Source organism: Xenopus tropicalis, chromosome 2, assembly GCF_000004195.4.
Source record: "Xenopus tropicalis strain Nigerian chromosome 2, UCB_Xtro_10.0, whole genome shotgun sequence".
Lineage (NCBI taxonomy): Eukaryota > Metazoa > Chordata > Amphibia > Anura > Pipidae > Xenopus > Xenopus tropicalis.
In genome coordinates, this window is record NC_030678.2 from 107,968,388 (window position 1) to 107,994,137 (window position 25,750).

Sequence of the window (25,750 nt, forward strand, 5' to 3'; positions counted from 1 at the left end):
CTTTAGCTGCTTTATCTTATTTATCTATTTGTCAAAATGCAAACAAGGGTCTTCTACGACACAAAACACATGCAGCATATTTTTTGGAAAAACTAAAATAACAGCTTTTGGTCCTGCAATCAAATGTATGCTTTTTGGTTTGTGCCTTTGATTTATTTGGTCTTGTACTTCTGTGGGATTTCTACCTACACAAGGTAGGAAAGCTACATAAAACTATACTTATGTAGAATTGAAATAACAGTTGCATTTTACTTTATATAAAAATATGATTACATTACATCCTATGGGATATTTAGAAGTGTATTTATCAATGGGTGAACGTAAAGGTTTACCATTTGATAAATATGCTTCTAAATATCCAATAGAATTGAATAGAAAGTGAGTGAATTTTCCTGTGGCAAGCTCTTATCTCACATTATGATGATCTGCCACTATATTTGGAACCATAACATAGGTTTGGAAAAAAAATGTCTGGCATTTAACACAAAGGAAGTGCTTGACTTTCATTAAAACATAGTCGTTACTTGGGCAAATAAAAGTCAATCCTTGTTTTTAACTAGCAAAATAAAGTGCCCCTGTAACAGGCCATATCAACCCTTAATATAAAAATAATATATTTCAAGTAATGGAACTTCTTCAAGGATAAAGGTCAAGGATGACATTTTAACACATTTTTTAGCAATCACTACAAGATGTTTTCTATCATGTTAAGCAACTGGCAGGATTTATGTAGAGTGTTCCCCAGATAGAACACTTGTAGCTAAAACATAGATATGCCATTATACTGCAGTCATCGAACTTATTGCTTCTCCAGGTTACACAAGTCTAATGGGGCTGATGGTTCTATAAGAATTCTTCTGGATATCGATGGGAGGAATGTCGATCCCTTAGCCGTCAGTAGTGAAAGATTGTTTCTTTGCCTCGAGGTGGATAGAAATTGCCAAGAGGAGTTTCAGAGTACATGTCCCAGCTGCTTCCCAGTTTTCTGTCTGCTCACACACATATTTCCCGCTTGTTCATTGTCCTTTAAAAACCCTTTCTCAAAAATAGGATGTTATTTTATTTTCTGTTTGCAATGTGAGCTGAACCTCTTCATGTCCGGGAGGTGTTGAACCTTGTCACTAACTTCCACTACTACTTCCTCAATTATGGTCTTCAAACCACTCAACATATAAATGTCCCTGTATTTTTCTACCTTTGAAACATGTCATGCTTTCAATATTTACATTCAGCAATACCAATAACATTAGCCACACAGGACCACTAACTTAAGTTCCCGCATTTTACTAGTAACTTCTTCCAGTTTATACAGTCCTTACAAATGCTTACATTATGCAGTCTTAAGCTCTGACTTCTGCACTTCCTTATGGTCTGGCCTAACCCATTAAACCTCAAAATCTTCTATTAAACATACTATGCATATGTCTTTTGCACCTTTATCTAAAATCCTGATTTACATATGTGTTCTCTATTTTACAATGGTTTTCTAAGCTCCTTTTATAACTTTGCAGCTATTCAAAACATTTTATTTAATTAAAAAAGAAAAGAAGAATTGGCAGTGAATATATCGTTAATATTTACGTTGTAGAAATAATTGTCAATCATTCTCAGTCAATAACAGATAAAAACAAAATCTGGTTCTGAACTGTGTGATTACACTTCAAACTCAGACGTGAGATATATCTCCAGTATAACTGGTGTAAGTATAGGATGTGTGATAATAAATCTTACAGCATCGCTAAAATGTTTTGAAATATTATGAAAAGTGTATTTACTTGCAATGTAAATATTGTTCAAAGAGGAGCTTGTAAATAAATTAAATCTTTTAATACAGTTTATTATTGGCCTAATATTGCTGTATAGGCATCTGGTCTTCTCAGACCCTTTATTTAGTTTAAAGCATGTTGGAACTTGAGATGTGGACATGGGCTTTCTCCTGAAAGAAGATGATTAGTCGACAATATCAAAATAGCGATATAACGCTTTTGCAAAAGTTACTTTCCATGAAATTTGAGAAGCAGTCATTGACTTTTTTTTATATTAAGAGGAAAGCTAAGTCTTAACATGGCATATATCATATAATATTGTTGGAAAGCAATGCAGGTACTTTTTGGAGTACTAGAGAATGGTCATATTTGAAGCTCACAGATCCTGTAATATTATTTATTATTAAAAAATGATTAAGAAATAGCAATGTTTAAGTTATAACTCATATATATTTGTACCATATTCATGTTTAAGTGAGCATAATATTTTCTGTAGTTCTAAGTTTATAGATAATATTTAGCAATCGGTGGGGAGGAAAGCACTAATAATTCTTAGTATTACATGGTAATTTATACCAATGAACAATTTGTGGCTAGCAAGACCAAAATGGCAGGAGCTATTAACTTTAGTAATGTACTGATCATTTTGGGGCAGATTTATCAAAATGTGAGTTTAGAGCTTAATACATACAAACTCACCCACGTCCTATTCATTCCTATGGGATTTTTAGAAGTGTATTTATCAAATGGTGAGTTCTAACTTTCACCAGTTGATAAATATGCTTCTAAAATTCCCATAGGTATGAATAGAACGTTGGTGAGTTTTTATGTATTAAGCTCTAAACTCACATTTTGATAAATCTGCCCCTTAGTCTTATTTTGTAATACTGATTATTAGATAAATACACATTTATTATGAACACTAGGGGGCTGATTTACAAACCCACGAATCCGACCCGAATTGGAAAAGTTCCGACTTGAAAACGAACATTTTGCGACTTTTTCGTATGTTTTGCGATTTTTTCGGCGTCTTTACGAATTTTTCGTTACCAATACGATTTTTGCGTAAAAACGCGAGTTTTTCGTAGCCTTTACGAAAGTTGCGTAAAATCTTGCGCTTTTTCCGTAGCGTTAAAACTTACGCGAAAAGTTGCGCCTTTTTCGTAGCGGTAAAACTTAAAAGGTGCGAAGTTTCGCGTAAGTTTTAACGCTACGAAAAAAGCGCAACTTTTTGCGCAAGTTTTAACGCTACGAAAAATCGCAAGATTTTACGCAACTTTCGTAATGGCTACGAAAAACTCGCGTTTTTACGCAAAAATCGTATTGGTAACGAAAAATTCGTAAAGACGCCGAAAAAATCGCAAAAAATACGAAAAAAACGCAAAATACCGATCTTTTCGAAAAAAACGCAATCGGACTCATTTCGACCCGTTCGTGGGTTAGTAAATGTGCCCCTAGAACTTGTTGTCTGCAGTATAAATCCATTTTTATGTAAGACATGATAGTGATGGGTGAAATGTTTCGCCAGGCATGGATTCGCAGCGAATTTCCGCCATTGGCGGATAGTTTTGCGAAATGGATGACAAAAATACTATCTGTAGTCAGCCTGTATTGCTGCTAAGGGCTCTGGCACACGAGGGAGATTAGTCACCCGCAATCTCCCTTGTTGCGGGCGACTAATCTCCCCGATGTGACATCCCACCGGTGAGCGACTAATCTCCCTCATGTGCCAGAGCCCTAAAACTCCTGCCCATATTTGGATTGCTTTACATATTTACAGTACATAGATAGGTCTCAACAATGCTATAGCACAAAATAACAGCAAGTTTCAGTCCCTGTTTTTGTCAAGGATATTAGAGCCCCTGCTTGCTTTATCCAACAAATAATGATCTATTGTTTGTACTGTATACCAGAGGCTTTAAATTTTGCCTTATAAACACAAAACAATGAAACATTATTCAGCTACTGTAATTCTTATACTTATTTTATGAATAGGCATGGTTTTGCAGCAAATTTGAAAATTTGGTGTTGTTGTTTGGAAGCACATTTATTGAGCCCATTCCCTTCTTTTACATGTCAGAGTATTTTAATATACCAAAAACATTGCTTAAAAACCTGCAGAGTAGAACAAATACTATCCTTCAGGTAACATCACAAAACAAACGGTCACAGATAAAAAAAAAAAATACAGAGGAAATCAGAACTGCTCAAGTGTGTAATAATCTGCTTTTTATGTGATGCTGTTTAGGTAAAAACACAATAAAAAGCCTAAGTGTTCTTGATGGGAATAACAATCTTAGATCCCATTAGACATAGGCACCAACAGTGAATTCTAAAATTGTGAATTAAATTCCTCTGGGGGTAAAATAGTTTATTTTACAGTATGGTTTTTCTCTTTGGTAAAGAATGAGCCGATTAAATGGTGCTTCAGCAAAGGGGGGGGGGGAGTTTTCAGATCCATTAATTTAGAATAGCACCATTTATGAATGCATCATGTTGAGAGCATTCAAATACCAATTATTTCCCAACTACCTGAGCAACTGCAATTTGTCATGATCATTGATAGATTTTCATGAGGTTAGCACCAAGCTTTTTAAGACCATATTTTAGTATGGTAGGCCAAGAATCTAATATGCAGCTAAATAATATATTAGGAAGTGTGTACTCAACTTTTGGCTACTGGGGCATGTACATTTAATAAGTCAACTACATGCAACATATGTTAAATATGTGGCCAACATCTTAGCTCCCTTAGTTGGAAAGCACAGTACACCACATTCAGAACTCCATGGACTTTGTCAAAAAAATGCAGGAGTTAAAGCTGGAGATCGATGATACAATTGTGTCCTATGACATCTCTGTTCACATGCATACCCACTACTGAGGCAATTGAAACAGTGAGGGAATGACTAAAACAAGACAACAGCAACAAAACAAAGCTAACCCTAGAACAAGTGTGTTCCTTACTGGACCTGTGTCTCAATAACACTTACTTCAAGCACAATGAAGTTTTCTATAGCCAAAAACATGGCTGTGCTATGGGTTCACCTGTGTTTCCAATTGTAGTGAACCTTTACCTGGAAGAAATGGAAAATTGATTCCCATCACCCTTTGGAACAAACTGGGCGTCATTAGGACTCTACATCATTGGGCTGAAACTGTGGCATCCAAAGCAGAGGCTAAAGGGAAGGAATACAAACATCTAAAAGGAGCTCTGAAAAACTTGTTCACACTTCCAGTCATGTACTGGAGTCATGTACATGAGAATCCTGGTACCATTGTGACTGTATCATACCTTCTTAAACCTGTCAGTTTCAGCCAACACCTACTCAATAAGTTAATTTGAACTGAAGAAGCCACTCAGATGAGGGGTGAAATGTTTTCAAGAAAAACTCAGAAAAGTCCAGTTGTTTTAGACTTAATTCTACTAGATACTGCATATAATGATCTGGATGAATGAAAATCTTCATAGACATATTGCATGCCACATGTTACCTTGATAAATTATATTTAAGATTTAATATATGTGTCCTTTCTTTTAAGCTGATCCCATTAGGTTTCCCATTTTTCACATATTGCTTTGCCCACTTATAAGGCCAGTACCCCAATTTCTCTGAACCTTAGAGTATTGTGTACCAAACATATTATTTACACTAAGGTCTTCTGGGTCTCTAGCCCTTAAAATTGAAATAGTGCTGTATGTAAAAAGTTCCTGCTAGTTATTGGTATAATAGTTGGTCCCCTTTGTACAAAGCAAAACCTGTCCATTAACCTGTCAACATAACTAAATTAATATAATGGAGGGACAGACATGTTATTAAACATTTAACTTTTTTATCAGCAGATAAAGAAATATTTCTGTCAATATACTTCAGTACTATGCTCACTTGTTCTGTTGGACCCTTATCTGGGTTGCAGTGCAACACCCCCTGATGCACACAACAAAACACTGGTTCTAGGGAAACACTGTATGATTGGAAAAATGGTGATTGCCCTGAAATTGCACTTTGCTCACTGCAGTTGCACTCTTAAATGAAGGTTTAGGCATGCCGGGGGAAGGGGGGGGCGCTTAGTTAAATTTCTAGGAAAAATGTATTTGGCACTGTGTCTTGCCTCAAAAAATTCTCTTTAAGCAGTTACAAAAAAATAAAATAAAAAGAAGCCTACATTGGACTAATTCTTGACCAGCATTTTTTAAATAGATCTCCTTAACAAACTGTACTTTAGAATGCCTATGATGGTATTGATTCTGTATCTAGTAGTTAAAGTCAACTGGATATCAATGATTGAGTAATCTTGAAAATGATGACTCATCCAAGTGGCTTCTTTAGTTCAATGGAGTGGTAAGGAAACTTAAACTAAAAAGCCAGTCAGATGAGCAAGGAAACATTTTCAAAATCAAACCCAGTTGATTTGTATTTACCATTTATAGAAAGTATTGCCATTATTTACTAACCAGTTATCTAGTTTAATCATTAAATTGTATAAATATTTTATAGGTTAGAGGAAGAAAAGAAGAAGTTGTATGGATTACAAGAAGACCTAAATAAATTCTGCATTTGGTTAGAAGATGCAGAGGGCATTGCTAGACAACCAACAGAACCTGGGAATGAACTGCAATTGAATGAGTTATATGAAAAAGTAAAGGTAATACCAATTACATTTCTACAACCTTGACATTAAAGAACTAATTTTTAATCTTTTTGTATATTCCACGGTTTTGACTATACCTTCACACTGCATGAGAGTAAATAGATATCTTTTGATTCTTGCTGACAACATTTTTCCTCTGTCATTCCTTTGTCTTTTCTTTTTTATCTATTTACTGAGGGATGTGCCAAGATATGATTTGTTTGGTTTTTAAGCTGTTTAAGAGTTTCATCTGTTTCCCTCTTGTGGTTATTCCTTTGCCGGTTAAACTCTTATCAGTGCATTATTCCTGTGATAGATATGCATGGCATAATTTCACTTGGAAGTAAATAAAATATTTTACCTGGTTTTATAAATACATTCCATATCCTTTTACACCTCAAATATATCTTATATCTTCATGTTATCTATCAGTGTGGCAGTAAAAGTCTCCAAAAAAACCTTTGACTGTAACTACTAAATAAAAATCTTTGGGCTATGGCACACAAGGAGATTAGTTGCCTGTGGTAAATCTGCTCTAATTGCCTGAAAATGTTTTACTACTGGCCTGAATGTAAATTTCTTTTTGCTTTGCTTATTGGCACAAAGTTGCCTTGTGGGTACCTTTGCACTACTATATGGTGCCTATGTTTTTCCACTATTTATATTCCAGATTTATATTAACACTAGTGGGAAAGCATTTACAGAAGTTTAGTCACCATCCATAGAGCAGATTTACCACTACTAATCGGTCATCACCCATATGGCATCAGGCAGCAATTCTTCCATTAGCCTAAATGACTATTCAGTGTTTTTAATGCAATTTGAAGCAAAATGCCTCTAGACTAAATGTTAAACCATGACTAAAGCCTTAGACATGGGTTTATGGTATCTTAGTTAAAGTCAACCTCAAGTTATTGTGTTGCAGGATAAAAAAAAATCAGCTATAAGTGAAGAACTGTATTTGTAAGTAGGGCTCTATGGGAAATGACTTTGCTGTATATCAGTATCAGTATTCCTGTATATCTGTATAATAGATGCTATAGCAATCTTGTATTTTATTTGATTCAGTATGCCTGAGAAAATCAAACATTTGCATTGCGGTTGTTTATCAATATCAGACATAAGATATACATACTATTTTTATTACAGTTTACAGCAGAGGAACTTCTTCCTCGCAAAGAGTTCTTGAAGCAACTGAATGAAGCTGGAGGAACGGCATTAGGAAGTACAACGATATCTCCAAAGGAGAAGAAAAAAATTGAAAGTGGTTTGAAAGAGGCCAACCAGCGCTGGATAAAGGTTTGTATAGAGAAATATGCATAACTAAAATATATTTACAAATAAATTCTTTTGATAAAGGCAAACTTTTAGCTTCCTTTAGTAAAATAAAAATTTGGATCATTATCTTACAATTTAAAAAATATATCTTAGTGATTCATTGTAGTGTAGCAGAGAATGTATTTAGTATCAAATAGGCTTTAAGATTTGGAGAAACTAATATGCAATAACAAAAGATATGGGGCGAAAAAATCCTGCAATGGAAAGGCCTGCTGTCTAGAGACTGAAGAAACACAAATAGTATATAAGGCACAAGATATTAATTTAAGTATAACAAGTAAAAACACTAATTTCTCTGCAATCAGAGCATAAAAAAAAACATTTTTGTGTAGTTGGGCTTGGCCCCTATCAGTCCTTTCGGACTCCTGTTCAAAATTGAGCATGGTTGTGACTGCTGAACAGAAGGAAATATGAAAAATGACTAGTCAAATTGGCTAAGATTTGATGTTACACAAGATTGCTAGGGAAAGAGTGTCTGCATAAAAATGGAGAAGAAACATCAAGACTTTCTCAGCCTATTACTAACACTACATTATGCTCATTTTGTTTCTGATTTCAGAGCTCATTCATTTTGATTTTTATAGGTTAGAGAAATAAAACTGAAAGTGTGACATAGTTGGCAACTGTTCTTCTTCCGTTGTTAATCTCTTTATGAATTATACCTATTTCAAACATCTTTAAAAGACTGTTAGTTTAATTGCTACAAATAACAGCTCACAATTCCACTATTTATTCATAGATGTCTGACACAAAGTTAAATATACTACAACTTTTCCTTTTATTTAATTTCTTTTTATTGAGATTATAAAGTATTTCACTTATCCTTTTTCTTTCTTCTTATTTAATCTAAAGACCGAACATTCAAATACTGGAAATAGGCAATTTCCTCTGATAATGGAAGCACATAAAAACAAATTATTTTCATAGCATATGGAAAAAAATATTATTTTCTTTGATTTTTAAACTCCCTTTCAAGTATTCAGAATTGCAAATGTCCAAAAAAAGATTATGAATGGAATTTTGAATGGAATAAAAATGAAGCTTTCTCTATACTGTATAATATAATTTCTCTAAGTCCTTAAAGCTTTATTGAAGCATGGCATAGCTTTGAGAGTAGCCACTCTCTTTATCAAGCCACCACTAAAACCTCACAGTTTTAACAAAATGGAAAATCACATGATCAGTCACTTTTTCAAATCATCTAATTGGCTTTATTTCAACAAACATTTGCAGAACCATTCTTCTGCACAATTCTCTTAAGGCCAATACACACAACAGAGATCTCCAAGAGCACACAACTAACTTCCTAACATAAAGAAGAAGCTTTCTCTGAACCATATTACAGATTAAACTCTGGAAACTGTAACAAAAAGGGTTGTTTTTACTGGAACTGTCCTCCAAACCATGATAAACAGCCCAAAGCCTTATTCCTTCTCCACCAAACTTTACATTACATTACACAAACATTACACATCCAAAAAGGCAATGTTCTTCTGATATATGCCAATGCTGGACTTGTCTGTCATACCTCCAGATGATGAATTGTAATGTACTTCTAGATGCAATACGTTTTCTTTCTTCATACACATATAAGCTCCTATTTATTGTACTGTGTAAAAAAACAGCAACCAAAAAATACCATGCATCATCATATTAAAAAAGCTATGTATTGATAAGTTTTTTTTACACCTTTTTTATTGGCAATTTTTTTAGCAAAACTGTGGCAAAAATTTGCTGCAAAAAAAAAAACTCCCATTCACTTCAATGCATTTGGAGTGAGAAAAAATGCTCATTGACTTTAATACATTTGGGGTGAGAAAAAAAAAGTTGCACAGTAGTCTCATAAAAACACTTATTGACTTCAAAGCATTTCGGATCATTTTTCAGCTAAGCGAATTGGGACAAATTTGCTTCACTAATCACTAATGTTAATCATTTTACACAGTATGATAAAAGGTCCCATTCTGTATACAGTATGTTTATAATATAAAATGTGAACATGCTCCTTTCCAACACAAAATCACTTGTAGGCTCAATATGAAACTTATAATAAATAATGACTCAATATGCTGTAATAATCTTTTTGCATCCAATATTTTGGTCTCTCTGTAGCTGGAAATTTACATACCGCAATAGTTAAAAGATTGGTTACCATCTTCTTACATGTATATACAGTATAACAAAACCACGGCTTTAGTTACATCATATACAGTATATGAGTAGATTTATGAAGGGCAAGTTATTGTACCCTTACACTTATAAACAGAATAAGCACGTAAAGAAATAAATAAGGGAAAGTGGAGGAAAGTACATAATGTCCTTTCTTGCAAACTCTGCTCAAAATGCATTTATTGTATTGATCATTTATAGTTTTTTTTATCGAGCTTTATTCTGATATTTTATCCTACAAAACTACAGAATCTGCAACAAATTCAGTTTTTCCCTACCACCTGCAATGGCACATAGCAGCCTTATAATGGCTTTCTTACCTGTTTTCTACTCTAAATGGATTGATAGATTAGACCTAGGGCCAGTGAACCAAGGAATAAGAGGTTTGCTGGAAAGGGTTTATTACTCTTTAATGTTATTCTTGCTATAGTGTCAACCAAGAAGGATGAGCTAGATTATCAGAAAGTAAGCTGGGTGCCAGAACAAGTTTCTCTTCATTTATTCCCCTCAGCCTTTAAGACATATACATCATGCATCATAAAAGTTATAAGATGTGCGTGATGGAGGCAATGTATTAATTCACTTTTTTAATGTGTTGCCTCACATTAATAAGGGATTTAAAAACTTTTGCTGATATAGCAACCATGGGTGTGCATGAAAGTTACACAAACATCTCAAGGCACAGTTTTTGTTACAAATACATTTCAGATATACAAAAAGTTAATGCAGATTATTTTTAAGATATTTATGTACACAAAAACCAAATAAAAGTTTCATCTTTGTCTAGACAGTTTGGATTCAGTTTGTATGGAAAGATATCAATTTACAGTGAGTGGAATATTTTATTGTTAGTGCAAACATGAATTGTTCCCCTATTCTGGGTCTGAATACTGGACCATGTGGTCCGACATTTATCAGTGTGTGCAAAGATTTGTATTTATTATGACAAATGGATCTAGCATATTATAGCAATATATAAGAATGTAATAATGACAAAGTCCTCCAAAGGCATACCTTAGGCATAACTTCTCATATGATGACAGACCATTGACGTCTAATGAAAAAATGCAGGAAAAATATGTAAAAAATTGCTTTGTGCAAAAATTTGCATTTATGAGGAGCATCCCATGGGGCAATCCTCTTAACTGGAAAGTGTCTTTTATGAAATGCAGTAAAATATAATAATTTTTTGTTTGTTTTTATGTCATCAGGTAGTAAAGTGGCACTGGATGTACATTTGATTTATGTCTTTTATTGGTGTTTTTTGCTGGGGTAAAAAAAAGTTGTGTTTTATTTTGTCCTGTGCATCCTACAAAACAGCTATTCTTTTTTCTACTTTCTGTTTCAGACTTTTTACTTAAAAAAACAAAAGAAATTCTGGGAATGAATTCCTAACAAACTCCAAGAAAATCCCATTTACATGGGTTTATCCTATAGGCTAAAGCTAACCCATAGCTCAGCCTATAAGATAAACCTATGTAAATGGGATTTTCTTGGAGTTTGTTTGGAATCCATTCCCAGAATTCCTTTTGTTTATTTGTATCTGTATGAGTCTCCTCAACCCTAATGAATTGTTTGTGAGACTTTTTACTTCAAACAGAAAAGTATAGGAATGTCTACAGCCCTGTAAAATTAGATTAATGGTATAAAAATACTTCAAAAGGATTAAAATGAAAGACATATAAAGAGGATTAGATAAAAAAGAGAGGTTGTTTTCAGGGGTTAAGTGAAAGTGGAAAAGCTCTATTTTCAGAAATGCTTTATTTTTTTCTTCAGAAAAGCTGTCACTGTCTAAATCCTGAAAAATGTATGAATAGATGTTTTCTCACATTTAAAATAACTTATTAGTTACCTTTCTAATAGAATATGAGATTTCACAGAAGCAAACACACATAAATGCCCTACCTACCTGTCAAATAAGATCAAGGCCTTACTTTTCCCAAAATAGGATACTTTTAAGTAATGATAATACGAGCCTCTCCCCCACATATAAGAAAAGGGACTATTTGTCAATGGTGAAATGTGTAATTTCACTGGGAATCCATGCCTGCTGGAAAAATTTGCTCACCACTATTGTTGACTAACTGCATTCCATGTACAAATATCTATATATAAATAATCTTCAGTAAAAAACAGTGGTAGATTGTCTGACACTTCTTTAATTTAGAGACTGTTCCAGTTGGTTAGTTGATTAGTTCAGATCAATTTTTTTTATTCACATGTGGGGTCAAATTGCATATAAACTCCCTTGTATGGCTAATTGTATGGTTGCAAGAATCAAAATAATCACCAGTGTGACCAAGTTTTTTTACCCAATCATTTCTAGAGAGGAAAATAAACATTTCTTTCCAGAGAGACAGCTAAATAGGCTACAAAATTGGTATATAACTTTTTAATTCAATCAGAAATATATAAGCAGTATAAAATAAAGCACAACACTCAGCATTTTGCTTGCCTGTGGCAAAGGGCAAACTATTATCAACGTGGGAATCACATCATTAATTGCAGCATTAACAATTAAATTGAAACATGCATTATACATATAGTATTTTTCACAGATTGAAGCAGGTTGTTGAATGCACCACTAGCTAGTTCATCAGTTACATTAACTGAGTTTTATTACACTAAATGCAAATCACTGAAAATGTATTTCTGTTAAACAACATTGTTTGCCGTTCTCCCTCAGGCAATAGAAACAACATCCTGACAGACAACGATTCTGTAAAATAAATAAAGTAATCCAGAAAACATGCATTAAACACAGTATCATTGAATAATTCTGAAATGCATCCAACCTCAACAAGGTAATAGAGTGTATAATAATAAATAATGAATACCATTAATTTATTTGATAGGTAGACACCTATTTACGCTGGTGCTTATAATAACACTATCCATTTAGTAAAATTCCCATCCTTTAACCCCCCCCAAGTCCTACAATACTTACCTGTGCTGGAATCTAGCACCCAACAACAGTAGAACTAACTCTACAGCTGTCACTTCAGGTAGGGAGCAAATAGGCTGAAGAACAATGTAAACATAGTAGGATGGGAAGAGAAATAGATACTAGATATGATAGTACAGATATAGGACCCCTTATCCAGAATGCTCGGACCTGGGGTTTTCCGTAATTTGGATTTCTATACCTTAAGTTAACAAAAAATAATTTAAACTTAAAATAAACCCAATAAGAATTAATTGTATCTTAGTTGTGATCAAGTAGATAGGTAGGTACTGTTTTTATTATTGTAGAGAAAAAGGAAATAAAAAATTGAAATTAGAATTATTTACTTATAATGGCCTTCCCATAGTTTGGAACTTTTTAGATAATGGGCTTCCAGGAAACAGATTTCATACCTGTATATGGCAGGAGTGAAGGTGTGTATGTGTCAAGCTTAGTGATGAGTGAAGATGCAGTATTTGAGTTTGCCTATAAGTTCAAAAAAACACACATAGGGGCCATTTTCAGATTTTTTTGCAAAAAGTACGTCTCTCGTAAATTTACTATGTGTCAAAAAAACGAAATAAATAAATAAATATATATATATTATATGATTTTTTTTTATGTAAAAATATGAAAATGTAACAACCAACATTAAAGTCTACTTAGATTTGTTGTGTACATTGTGCACTTCACAGAAAAACACTGCCTTGGTGAAAGCCAAACAAGGTTTTCCTAATAAATACCCCAATGGTCGCACGAAAGATCAAAATTGCTATGTGTATGGCCACCTTCATACAGATGGGATTCATATGGTCAAGGGATCCCTGATAGTAGTCAGAACAAGAAAGTCACCATTAGATGATAGTTTAGAGCCATTTGTATGTTTGCCCTAATATATTTTGTATATGCTCTACATTTTATTTGAGGATGGGTCATCCCAATACTTTTTTGCTGTGATTCTCTGGTGAACCCTTATTTACAGATCTACCATACTAATTTAATGGGCTGCTTCTGAATTGCTTGTGTTTAAATGGCTAAAGATATGCTATAACTTATCCTTAGCACTTATGTTGGTGTCTTAGTTTCTGGCTTAAGAACACATAGCTTTTTGGTCCTGAATTCATAATATGTTTTTTGTTCCCCAAAATCGATTCCTCATTTCTTGGTACCAAACCACCAATTTATTAGGTACAAAATATTAAAAGGCAGTATTCAAACAATCCAATGTCCTATGTTACATTGCATTAAATAAGGCAGAATGCACAAACCTGGAAAGAATGGGATAGACCTATGCAAGTGCCAATTGCCAGGTGCATGAAAAGGGAGGGGAAATGTGGATATAGATGTAGCGAACTGTTCGCCGGAGAACTAATTCGCACGAAAATCGGGTGTTCGCAAGTTCGCGAACTTTTAGCGATGTTCGCAATTTTGGGTTTGCCTTAGCTGGAGCCAAATTTTGACCTCTCACCCCAGAGCCAGCAGATACATGGCAGCCAATCAGGCAGCTCTCCCTCCTGGACCACCCCCGGACCACTCCCTTCCATATATAAACCGAAGCCCAGCAGCCATTTTACATTCTGCCTGTGTGTGCTTCATGAGTTAGCATAGGGAGAGAGCTGTGCAGGGGTTTGAGGGACAGTTTAGGTAGCTTTGCTGACTAGTAATCTACTTTCTACTGCTCTGTATGTAGCTGCTGTGGGCAGCTGTCCTGCTGATCTCATCTGCTGTAACCCAATACGTTACACATAGTAGTGACATTGCATTGCAATAAAATCACCTGAGCGATGTTTTTCCACCAGCAATAATATATTCCGTATCCACTACTGCGGCGTTTTGTCTTTGCGTGTGTAACCTTTACACGACTTGATTGGCATGTAGACGCCGGACGTTTTAAAGCAGTTTATTACACAAGTTTAGAAATGTAGTGTGATTTCTGCCCTTTACAGCACAAAACGCAACGCTGTGTCAACAACGTATTTTTCAGATACATTTTTGCCCTTGATCCCCCTGCTGCATGCCACTGTCCAGGTCGTGGCACCCTTTAAACAACTTTAAAATCAGTTTTCTGGCCAGAAATGGCTTTTCTAGGTTTTAAAGTTCGCCTTCCCATTGAAGTCTATGGGGTTCGCAAAGTTCGCAAAAGTTCGCACTTTTTGGCAGAAGTTCGCGAACGGGTTCGCGAACTTTTTTTGTGAGGCTCGCTACATCCCTAAATGTGGATTAACATAAAAAAAGTGGAAAAGTTTTCTGTCTTCTTATTGCTTTGTAGAATAGCTTGTGGGGAGTTAATTAAAATAAAATATCTACTTAAACACAACTAGTATTTGTTTCTTATTGTTTTCATTATGTTGTTTGATTTGTTTTTATTTATGAAGTATGGTTTCAGTGCAACATGAAAGGAAGAGTCTGCAACTTTTCATTACAAAGAAAGAAAAATAAAAGAAAGAATCAAATCTACAATGGGATTGGGCTGCACTACATGTGCCACACTGACAAATGGTCCAGAAAAGCAATCAATGTTCACAGCTGGCCATAAGAAGTTCTAGCAGCCACAGTAAAATTCTTAAAACCAACACTGGCTGAATAGTTAAAAGTTTGAAAAGACCTGTTAATGCTAGATTGGAAAATCAATCAATGAAATAGTGTGGAACATTTAAGCGGGCCATTGACAGATGATGAAGCAGTATAATACATTTTGTTTCTATTTTAAGATCCAGAGATATGCTTCAGGCAGTTATAGCTAACATCCTATGGGACTTGGGCTGTAAACAACTTTCAAAAGACACATTGTATAGGCATTATATTTTTTCAAAAGTTATTGTTCCTGTTTATTTTTTGTAGCTTTTTTGAGAATCAGTAATTTAGGTAGACTGAAATGGAAAGTTTACTCAAGTTTACTTACTAACTTTTTGTAGCAAACAAATGGTTAAACAGTAATTTACTGTCTTTTGTAACCAGTCATCAAGGCAATTACAGAGGCCTATAGTTCGCATAATTTTGTTTTTACTTAGATAGGCAGGATCTGCAATAATTGGCTTCTCTAGAGATATTCCCTTATTGAAGCTGTTTTAGACATACTGATTTGGTAACTCTACATATATTAATTTTTATTTATATGACACTTATATAGGTCAGTGAACTTATTTTAAAACTAAAAGAAGCAGAAGAGGAAGACCAATAGCTCAGAAACTGTACAAATAAAATAAATTAAAGACCAGTTGAAAGGTTGCTAAGAATAGGACATACTGCAACATACTAAAAGTTAACTTAAAGTTGAATTACTCTTTTAACAGTAGTACTTTATATTTACATTGCTACCCTAATAAGCAGAAAAAGACAGGTTTAAGGCAGGATAAAGCAGTGAAGTGGATGGTATGACCACATAGTGGAATCTTCCAGGAATGTACAGGAGGAAATGGTGCAGAAGAATGAATGGCTTTGAATGAAATGAGAAGTTTGTAAGTTATTCTTTGCTTAATGGAAAGACACAATAAGGATTGCAGCAGTGGGGCCTGTTATTTCTTACATGGAAAAAGGGAGGAGGATTCTAGCAGAAGTTGGAATTATAGAAGCCAGTTATTAAGCAAATTACATTAGTCCAGGCAGGATAGTCTGAGTGCATGGATGAGTGTCTTTGTTTGATTATATAGTTAAATAGTTATATAGGGTTGAAAAAAGTTCAACCCTTCCAAGTAAACTCAGCACACACAAACCTATACTGACCTATCTATACACTTACATACATAAACTATATATAGCAACACCAATACTAACTGTAGATTTTAGTCTTGGATATTATGCTTGTTCAAGAAGTCAACCAAGCCCATCTTAAAGGCATTGACAGAATCTGGCCTCTGGTGCGCTAATCATTTTTATGGGAAAAAACATCCCCTATCTGTCTTTAACCCCCCTCTAATGTACTTGTACAGAGTAATCATGTTCCCTCGCAAGCGCCTTTTTCACAGAGAAAACAACCCCAACCTTGACAGTCTAACCTCATAATTTAAAACCTTTCCGCCACTTTACCAGTTTAGTTGCACATCTCTGCACTCTATCCCACTTATTAATATCCTTCCTAAGGACTGGAGCCCAAAACTGCATACTCAAGGTGAGGCCTTACCAGGGACCTATAAAAAGGCAAAATTATGTTTTCATCCCTTGAGTCAATGCCATTTTTATGCAAGACAGGGCTTTATTTGCTTTAGTAGCCACAGAATGACACTGCCTGGAATTAGACAACTTGTCAATTAAGGACACTCCCGACACACTACCATTTAGTGTATAACTCGCTTTTATATTATTTCTACCAAAACTGTATAACTTTAGACTTTTCAACATTGAAACTCATTTTCCATTTTGTTGCCCAGTTTTCCAATTTAATTAAATCACTTTGCAAAGTGGCAGCATCCTGTATGGAACTTATAGTTTTGCACAATTAAGTATTGTCAGCAAAAATAGAAACAGTACTCTCTATGCCCCCCTCCAGGTCATTAATAAACAAGTTAAAAAGCAAAGGTCCAAACACTGACCCCTTCAGTACTCCACTTACAACACTGGCCCAATTAGAAAATGTTACATTTACCGCCCCTCTCTGTAATCTATCTATTTTTGTCAAGGGTTGAGAGCTACTCATACTTTTAAAGTAATCTCACCTCTAAATCTGGATTTTGTATTGTGTTTGCATGTCTACTAAATAAGATATTTACTGTTTATTGCCTCCATTATCACCTCAACAACTACAATTGTGATTGTCAAAATCAATACATTCTTTCATGTCCAACATGCCATCACTTTAGGTCAGAGTTGTCTTTGCGAAAGAAATTTACCTCATCTTATGTTAGAAAGGTAATTTTTTTTTACTTTCACTTTTTGTACAAGAGCCCCTGCACAATTGTCTCTATACTGTTTTTAACATACTGGCATCTCATCGATTGGTTGCATCCCTTAGAAAAAGTATCTTCTGACCAAAGCATTGGAGACATGATGTTTAAACATTTGGGGGGCATTTATAAACATTCAGATTTTCATGCATTTTCATAAGATCTTTTTGAAACCATCACTAAACGCATTTCTATGAATGTCAGTCATTTATCAAAAGATCTGAACTGAAAAAGCATTGAAAAATTGTTTAAACTGCAACTTTTTTGTACTGACCCATAAATGCAAGTGTAAAAAAACACTCTAAAACCACAAAGCAAAGAAAGATCTTCCAGCTGTAAAAATTACACCTGCCTTTGACTTCTACATAATCTCAACAGCTTTTACATGGTGTATTTTTTCTTTTTGATTTGTCGCAGTTTTGTCACATAATAAAAAAAAAATAAAGGTTTTTTTCGGAACACAATAATATTTTGGAGTAAAAATTTGTGATTGTGAAAAAATAATTGAACATTAGTAAATGCCCCTTGATGCCTGCTTTTTTTGTCAATAGGCATTTTATGAATATAGTCCTGCAAACATTCCATGTTTATTACCTAATATATTCTATTTCTAAAAAAAATTCTTATTTAGTGTATCTTATAGTGAATCTACAAAAAAATTCAATTTGGTGCCCACCTTCGACATGACAAGCGAAAAAAAAAATTGCTGTAAAATCTATTAGCTGTATTGTTAGCAGTTACCTTAGCTATGCTCATATATTCATGCTTCTCCCTCAGTTTATATTACAATAATTTAGAATTAGCATTCTTTATCAATCTACATCTTGAAATTAACCTTTACCTATAATTGCAGTCTCCAACAATGTTCTTTTAACAGAAACAATTAACTATACTACCTAATGCAAACATCAACCTCTTTAACCCAATAAATATGCTGCCCCATTTCTATAATGCTTTTTCAAGACCGCAATTAATTTAATGTAATACATGTACAGTGAACAAAAGATTACTGTTTCTTTTGTTTGCTTATTGCAGTCAGTTCTTACTTATGAGTGCCCACTGATATTACCAAGAGATATTGTTTAATCAAAGCTCTAGTCCTTTTAAGCTTTTCATCACTGAATGATCCCATTGTTCTTTCCACATACTGTACACACTTATAATATCATAATTATCATATCATTGCTAGCTTTTCTTTCTCCTTCTGTGCCCTCAAATTGACTTCTCTTTATTTAGTAAAACAAAAAGTCAAAATAACAAAACCATCAAAACCATAGTCTTCCCTCATATTACTCTACACTTGATCAGGTTTGTTTTCCTTTGATTTAACAATTACCCCATAAGTAGCATTTCCATTCCAAAACTGATTAGCAGATTATTGCCTCATTTTATGAACATAAGTGCAGTGTATAAAGTGCAATTTTGGATGTAAATTCCCAATGAGTTTTTTACCCACAATGCCGTTTTTTCCAACAATCCTAGCATCATTGTGGCCAAGCATGGGGCTGCGTTTTGTGAAGAGCATCTGATGCATCAAAAACGAGTGCAATTTCAAGTGCATTTTGATGAATCTTGTGTGATTTTTAGGCTCAGCATCACAATGATGTTTGCATTGTTATTCAGTGGGTGACAGTCTGCTGCACCTATTGACACAATGCACAAAGAGAATTACCACTTGCATAAAGGTGGCATTAGATATAGGGTGACTAAGTATCGATAGGGGCACTTGCTTGTGATTTATCAGAAATAGAATTTCAATATTCTTCTTATGGAAAGAAGACTTGTATTAGTTTTTATACATTAAACTTACACACCAAACAAACTCCAGCATCATCATAAGTATAATGACTCTGCCTTGTCCCTTTAGTTGACTTAATTAAATGTACTGAACTCTGTATCTATATTATTATTGTAGACACTGCACTGCCTGCTTCAAATTTATTGTGATATTCTCCACAATAAATACCATGTCTTAAGGGATTATGCTGTTGTATGTCAAGAGCTTCTATTATCCTTACATTCGGCTATACTACTTGAGATCTTCATTTGCTAAATATAGTTACTTCTTAAAGGGAAAATATTGTTTACTGTTTATAACTAGGGTTTCTGTTCCAGTAAATGCTTAAAAAGCAAGTTGATATAGCCTCAAATACAATCATCTTACAATGCTTTCTGGGTGCTAAATAATGATAAAAATATTAGAATACTTGACTAACGTTAACAAGTAAACTATCTCAGCACTAGTGCTGTCCTGACCACAAGTTCTTGTAATATCTAGCCTGGAAATGATTGTTTATTATGTCAGAATAGAGTGAAAATAGCCATTAATCATGTTTTCTATTTAAGTAATACACTACACATAATTATTCTCCAAAAGTCTATACCACCAACCCAATGAAATGATAAAACTCTTTACTGCGGCCACAGTAATATATTATTATTAATGTCATTATTAATGTTTATTTGCTTAAATATATAAATTTCTGTAATTTATGCTGCTTGTTCTTGTATCCATCTCATTGTCATTGTCTGATAACTTCCCTTTGATGGTATACCATGCTTCTCTACTAACATGAAGCCTTTCATATTTTATAGTAAATGAATTTACTTTGCATATCAAAGACTTTTTCTGTTTTGTGTTTAAAAGATTTAAGTATATGGTGCCAAAGGCTAAGGCCATATATTGCATTAATTATTATTAGTTGTGTATTAGCGGCACTCAGTAATATTTTGCAATCTGAATCAGTTCTACAAGATCTACGGTATATCTAACAGATATCTACAGCACTGAAACAATTCTTTTACATCTTGTAAGCCATTGTTGTAAATGCTGTATTATAAGATCTCATTTAAAATATAAATATATGTTTTAATATTCAGATACCATTATTTTTTTGTTTGTATGTGTAGTTACATCATGCAAACAGAATATTGTTCAGTAGTGATGAACACATTTTTTCGCCAGGCATGGATTCGCAGCAAATTACCACATTTCGCAATTAGCAAATTGTTTTGCAAAACTTCTGTTAAAATTTGCAGCAGAAAAATTTGTTGCCCATCAAAAAAAAAGTTGCGGTCAAATTGGGTGCAGCCACATCAAATAAGGCGCAGTAGCTGCAAAATGGCCATGGTCGCAGCCAAAAAAACCTGGGCAACAAAAAATTTGCATGCGACAAACAAAAAGAAGCAGACAAAAAAGTTTCAAATGCGTTTTGTGGATTTTTTGCCATTTCATGAATTTTCCTGTTTCGCTAATTATTCACTGAAGTGAAGCGTGACAGATTCGCTCATCACTATTTTTCAGCCTTGAATATTTCATGCATATATGTAGGAACATAACAGTCCAACATTAACAATCATGAATTTATGTAGCTCTTGAATGCCAAAGAACCCCTCTACTCTTTGCTCTAAAAAAAAATATGTTTTTAATAATGTAGCAACATTTTATCATATTTACATTTTTAAAAACCAGCTTTTGCACTCTTTTTGACTACTCTTGTTAAGGTGTCCAAAGATCTTCATGATAAGCAAAAAGAGATTGAGGATGAGTTGAAGAATTTATCGCTCTTTGAGCTTCAGTTGAATCAGTTGACTTTGTGGGTGTCTTCTGTAAAGGATCAGCTGCAGTTCTACAATCAAGTGGGCAGACCCGGTGCTTTTGACATCAAGGTAATTTTTATTAAAATATAGATTTTTATTTTATCTTAAGGAAATAGATTTTGCAATGATACATTTGATGGTGTAGTTAAATGTTTTACTGCAATTTGAATTAAAAAAGTTAAAGTCTTCTTGTATCTAGTAACATGAAAATAAGTAAATACTCACATATTGAAAGGTATTAACACTACAGCAAGGTCTCACTCTATTTATATATTTTTCTTCTAGATTTTTTATCAAGCCTATGGCCAGTAATCTTTTCAAAACTATAACACTTTCAATATTATTTTGAGGTCTAAAGGTACCATATGCCTCAGTTCTCTGATATATAGCTTTGTCTTATGGAAATGTCCAAAGTAACAACTGTGTGCCATAAAGAGGACTAAGGTGTTGCTTTATTATTGATGCTAATGCCATATTATTGATGCTAATAAATCTATGAGGTTGATTTATCAATGCGCACATTTTTTTCAGCGATTCAAAATTTTTTTGCACAGAAACTCCTAAATTCAAATTATGAAATTGAATTATGAATTTATGAACTTTATAAAATGTGTATGTATATATTTAGAGATGTACTACTTGTCATGAACCAGTATAGTTTCTGATGTTTTCTTTTATGATTTACTATTGCTACAATAATTAGTGCAGTGGGATTTTTACATGATTCTAAATTTATACATTTTAATTCTCAAATACTTATTTCTGTCAACCTTCTAAAATATGTGGCCTGCTAATTGTCTTGTCATATCAGACGCTGTGTCTTCATAAATCTGCAATACATAATTGTTGTTCCTTGAGAGACTCACACTGTGTATCTTCTAGTCAGTTTTCATGACTATGCCACATTGGATCTATTTTGTGAGATTTCAGCTTAATCCAGAAAATATACTTTCTTTGCATGTCTTATAAATGGAGCGTGTTTCATTCCCTTATCTCACCTTAAGATAAGAAGGTATTCTTTAAAGGATCAGAGACCTTATTAACCATTGTGATAGCAGTCAAGCATGATTTGTCACACTTTTGCTTCTCTCTATGCTGATCAAAAGCTTAAAGGGCTAGGATTACTGAACTAATATTAAATCCATTGCTTAAAATAGTGTGTTTTTATATTTTTAGTAGTGTTTGAAAAAATTTGAGGTCTTGGACTTATGATTACTGTTATTTTTTATTACTCCATTACTTAATCAACAAGCATTCTGTTTTTTTCCTAAATGAAAATCTAACAGTTTGTTGGTACCCAATATAAGTGAATAGAAATGAAAATTCACATCTTCTTGTGTTTCTCTTCTTAGATTCCATTTTTGCTCAATCATTCATTGGCAACCAGATATACTCTATGATGGAAAACAGAAATAAAATAATGTGCAAAGTTTGCTACAGTTCTTATAACCTATAGCAACCAATCAGTAGGAAGCATATATCAATTACGTGTATAAAATAAAAATTCTTATTGGTTGCTATGGGTTACTGCACATGGGTATACTTTTTGCCTTTTATTACATATGGGGGTATAGAGTTTATCAAACTCAAAGTTGGGAGGAAGTGCCAAGAGCAAGGTTAGAAATCTGACACAGGCAAGGACAAACATTGATCAACATGTAGTCAACAGTAAAGGCAAAAAGTCATTCCGAAAAAGAGTCATCAAGAGCAAATCTCATAGGACTTTGGTAGGCAAGCAAGCACACACAAATGAGCACAAACGCTTTTTGATATACCCAATAATGAATGATCAGTAGGCTAGATTAACTGTTAGGATGTGAATCTACAGATTACTCAAATGATTTAAGAGAAGGCAAACTGTAAAACATTTAAGGACATCCAAGACTAACATAGTGATGTGTAATAGATCACATGTTTTTGATTGTCTTTTTTATTAGTACATTTTCTAATGCTCAAGCATATCACTCATGCTAGCAGCTAGAACCATCAGTGGCCTGTACAGAAATTCATTGTAGTACAGATTTCTTTTTTTAGTATGATTGCAGTTTCATTTGTTAAGCATTTAAGATCCTACAGAAAATGATACCATTGAACAGCAGTTGCTATGCTTAATTTTATATATACAAATATTATTGTGCATAGCTCTCTTTAAAGAATAGTTTTCTATTTCCTTGCAATGGTAAAGCATCTCGACAAAGGTTAAAGACTGGAACTGAAATGTTGATGGAAGATAAAATGATCTTTTAAATAAATATTAGGAAAGGAGTTAAGGGTTGAGCATCATTTTCTCTGGTGTGTATATATTTCAACTGTTGTGCAGCACCCGGAGAACTTTTGCATTACACATGGGAGAGTGTGGATGGTAATGGACAACATATATATAGTTACAGTATATATACACACGTACATGTGTATATAAAACATTCAATTGCAAAAGCACACACGGCACTAGCAAGATAAACAGCAAAAATTTCATCAAGCTGCTATAAACATCAATGCATTTCAATCCACTTCTACATATTTTTTCCCAAATCTTAAGATAGTAAACGTTTATTAAACATACAGATAGATTTCACCTATTATGTATCCTCTTTATAATACATACAGTATATACAGTATATGTGCTTTGATATGAGACATATCCCGAGGAGCTAAAGGAGTTACTAATGATACAAAGAATGTAGCAAATGTTCTGTAACAAGAATAGCGCATCATGGTTAGAGACAAAATACATGAAATATGGAAAACTTTATCATCATAGTGAAAACTTGTATTAATAATAATGTAGTGTTAAAGCATAAATATGTATGGTTATTATTGACAGCTAGTGGTTTTAATTGAGCATAGCAGAGTCACAGCTCGGCTGTAATACTTTATTATTTTGTAATAAGTATTACTTTCTTAAAAATATTAAAGGAAAAATAAAAAATATAGCACCATTTGCACATTATCTTAACATTTTACTACTAAGCTTTTTGTCTTGTTAGTAGTTATCACAGACTTTGTACATTCTTTCTGTCTTTTACGGATACAACACACTAATTCGAGTACTAAGAATGGCACCAAATAGTTAAGAACCCCCCAAACAGTAAATAGACATAGAAAATATTTTCAATCCTTTCTTTTTTTTATCCAGTAAATGGGTCACTATTTTCTAGCACATGGAGGAATCAAATATTTTTTAAGTCAATATAAAGTTATTTTGTAGTGCTGCTCTTATATTGCTGCCGGTTGTAAATTGTATGCATTAATCAAAATGTTTTCTGCTAGTCTTTCAAGCTGTGCTATATCTGCACTAATACATAATGAGAAATTATGACGGTATTGTGTATATTAAAAATTCACTTTTAATTTTGTTCTGGCTTAATCAGCATATTAAGTGTGCACTTCTAAATCTGTTTTAATTAGCTTTTTCTGCATAAATTTGCAAACTAAAATATTTGTTAATGCATTTATAATTCTGATTGAGACATTCAAATGACAATTATTTGTAAATGAAGAAGTAAATTGCATGTACAGGACATTTCCATCTTAATTTCAGATATTCATTTTTAGAATTTCTAATTCTATACTAACCTTTGATGACTGCAAAGTAACCTACCCATTTTTTTTTTTACAAAGGATAGCCAAAATATCCAAATGAAAATAAATTTCTGTAACCAGTTTGAACATGGCCTTATTTCATTATGTTTGTTTTACAAGCTTGCTAACCTTATTACAAACAAATAATAGATAATAGTGGATTGTCCATTATATTCCTGTAACAGAGTTACTTTTCATTTGGATGACTCTAATTTGGCTTTAATATTGCGCTTTGCCAAAATCAACATTATTCATACATTCCAAAGGCTAATAACATTTATGGTTTACCTTATAGTCAGAGACTTGCCCCTATATCATTGGGCATGGCCAGATATAAAAGTAAAGTCAAAGACAGCAGACACTCACAAAACTACTGAACTTTGAAAATAGGATGCTAAAAGTGTGTCATACATGTTCTAAACAATTTCCCTTTTCATATTTTTGAATGCAAATGTAAATGTTCTTGTACATCCAGTGCAAAAAAGAAACTATCTTAATAGAAATTCATAAAAATAAGCTAAATATTTCAGGTAATATATGTCCTGCATATTTACTCAGAAATGTAAGAACATTTGCAATGAACTAAATTGCCTTAAATTTAAAAGCAGACAAACAATTCTAGGCCACAGGAAAGTGCAAATAAATGGTTTTGTCCCAGTTTGTATAGATTTTCTGTGGAATAATGGTCTGGCAACTGCCAGCTCTTGTCAATCACCTGATTATATACCTGACAGGTCACACTTAGGCTGAGAATTAGGTGTGCGGCTCAAGTCTGGTAAACCTAATTCTGGATAAATAAAAGAAAATTCCCCCAGCATGATGGAAATGAGAAAAAGTAA

General features: G+C 33.6%; 1 protein-coding gene across 3 annotated transcripts in view; it reads left to right on the plus strand.

Moving 5' to 3' along the window:
• Positions 1 to 25,750, plus strand: part of dmd.3 (LOC105946662) — a 1,093,908-nt gene that overhangs the window by 651,853 nt on the left and 416,305 nt on the right. For all 3 annotated transcript variants that reach the window (XM_031897001.1, XM_031896997.1, XM_031896998.1), the window contains 3 exons: positions 6,266 to 6,413; positions 7,548 to 7,697; positions 21,234 to 21,398. In XM_031897001.1, the coding sequence (XP_031752861.1) occupies positions 6,266 to 6,413; positions 7,548 to 7,697; positions 21,234 to 21,398 (463 nt within the window). The remainder of the gene's footprint in view (positions 1 to 6,265; positions 6,414 to 7,547; positions 7,698 to 21,233; positions 21,399 to 25,750) is intronic.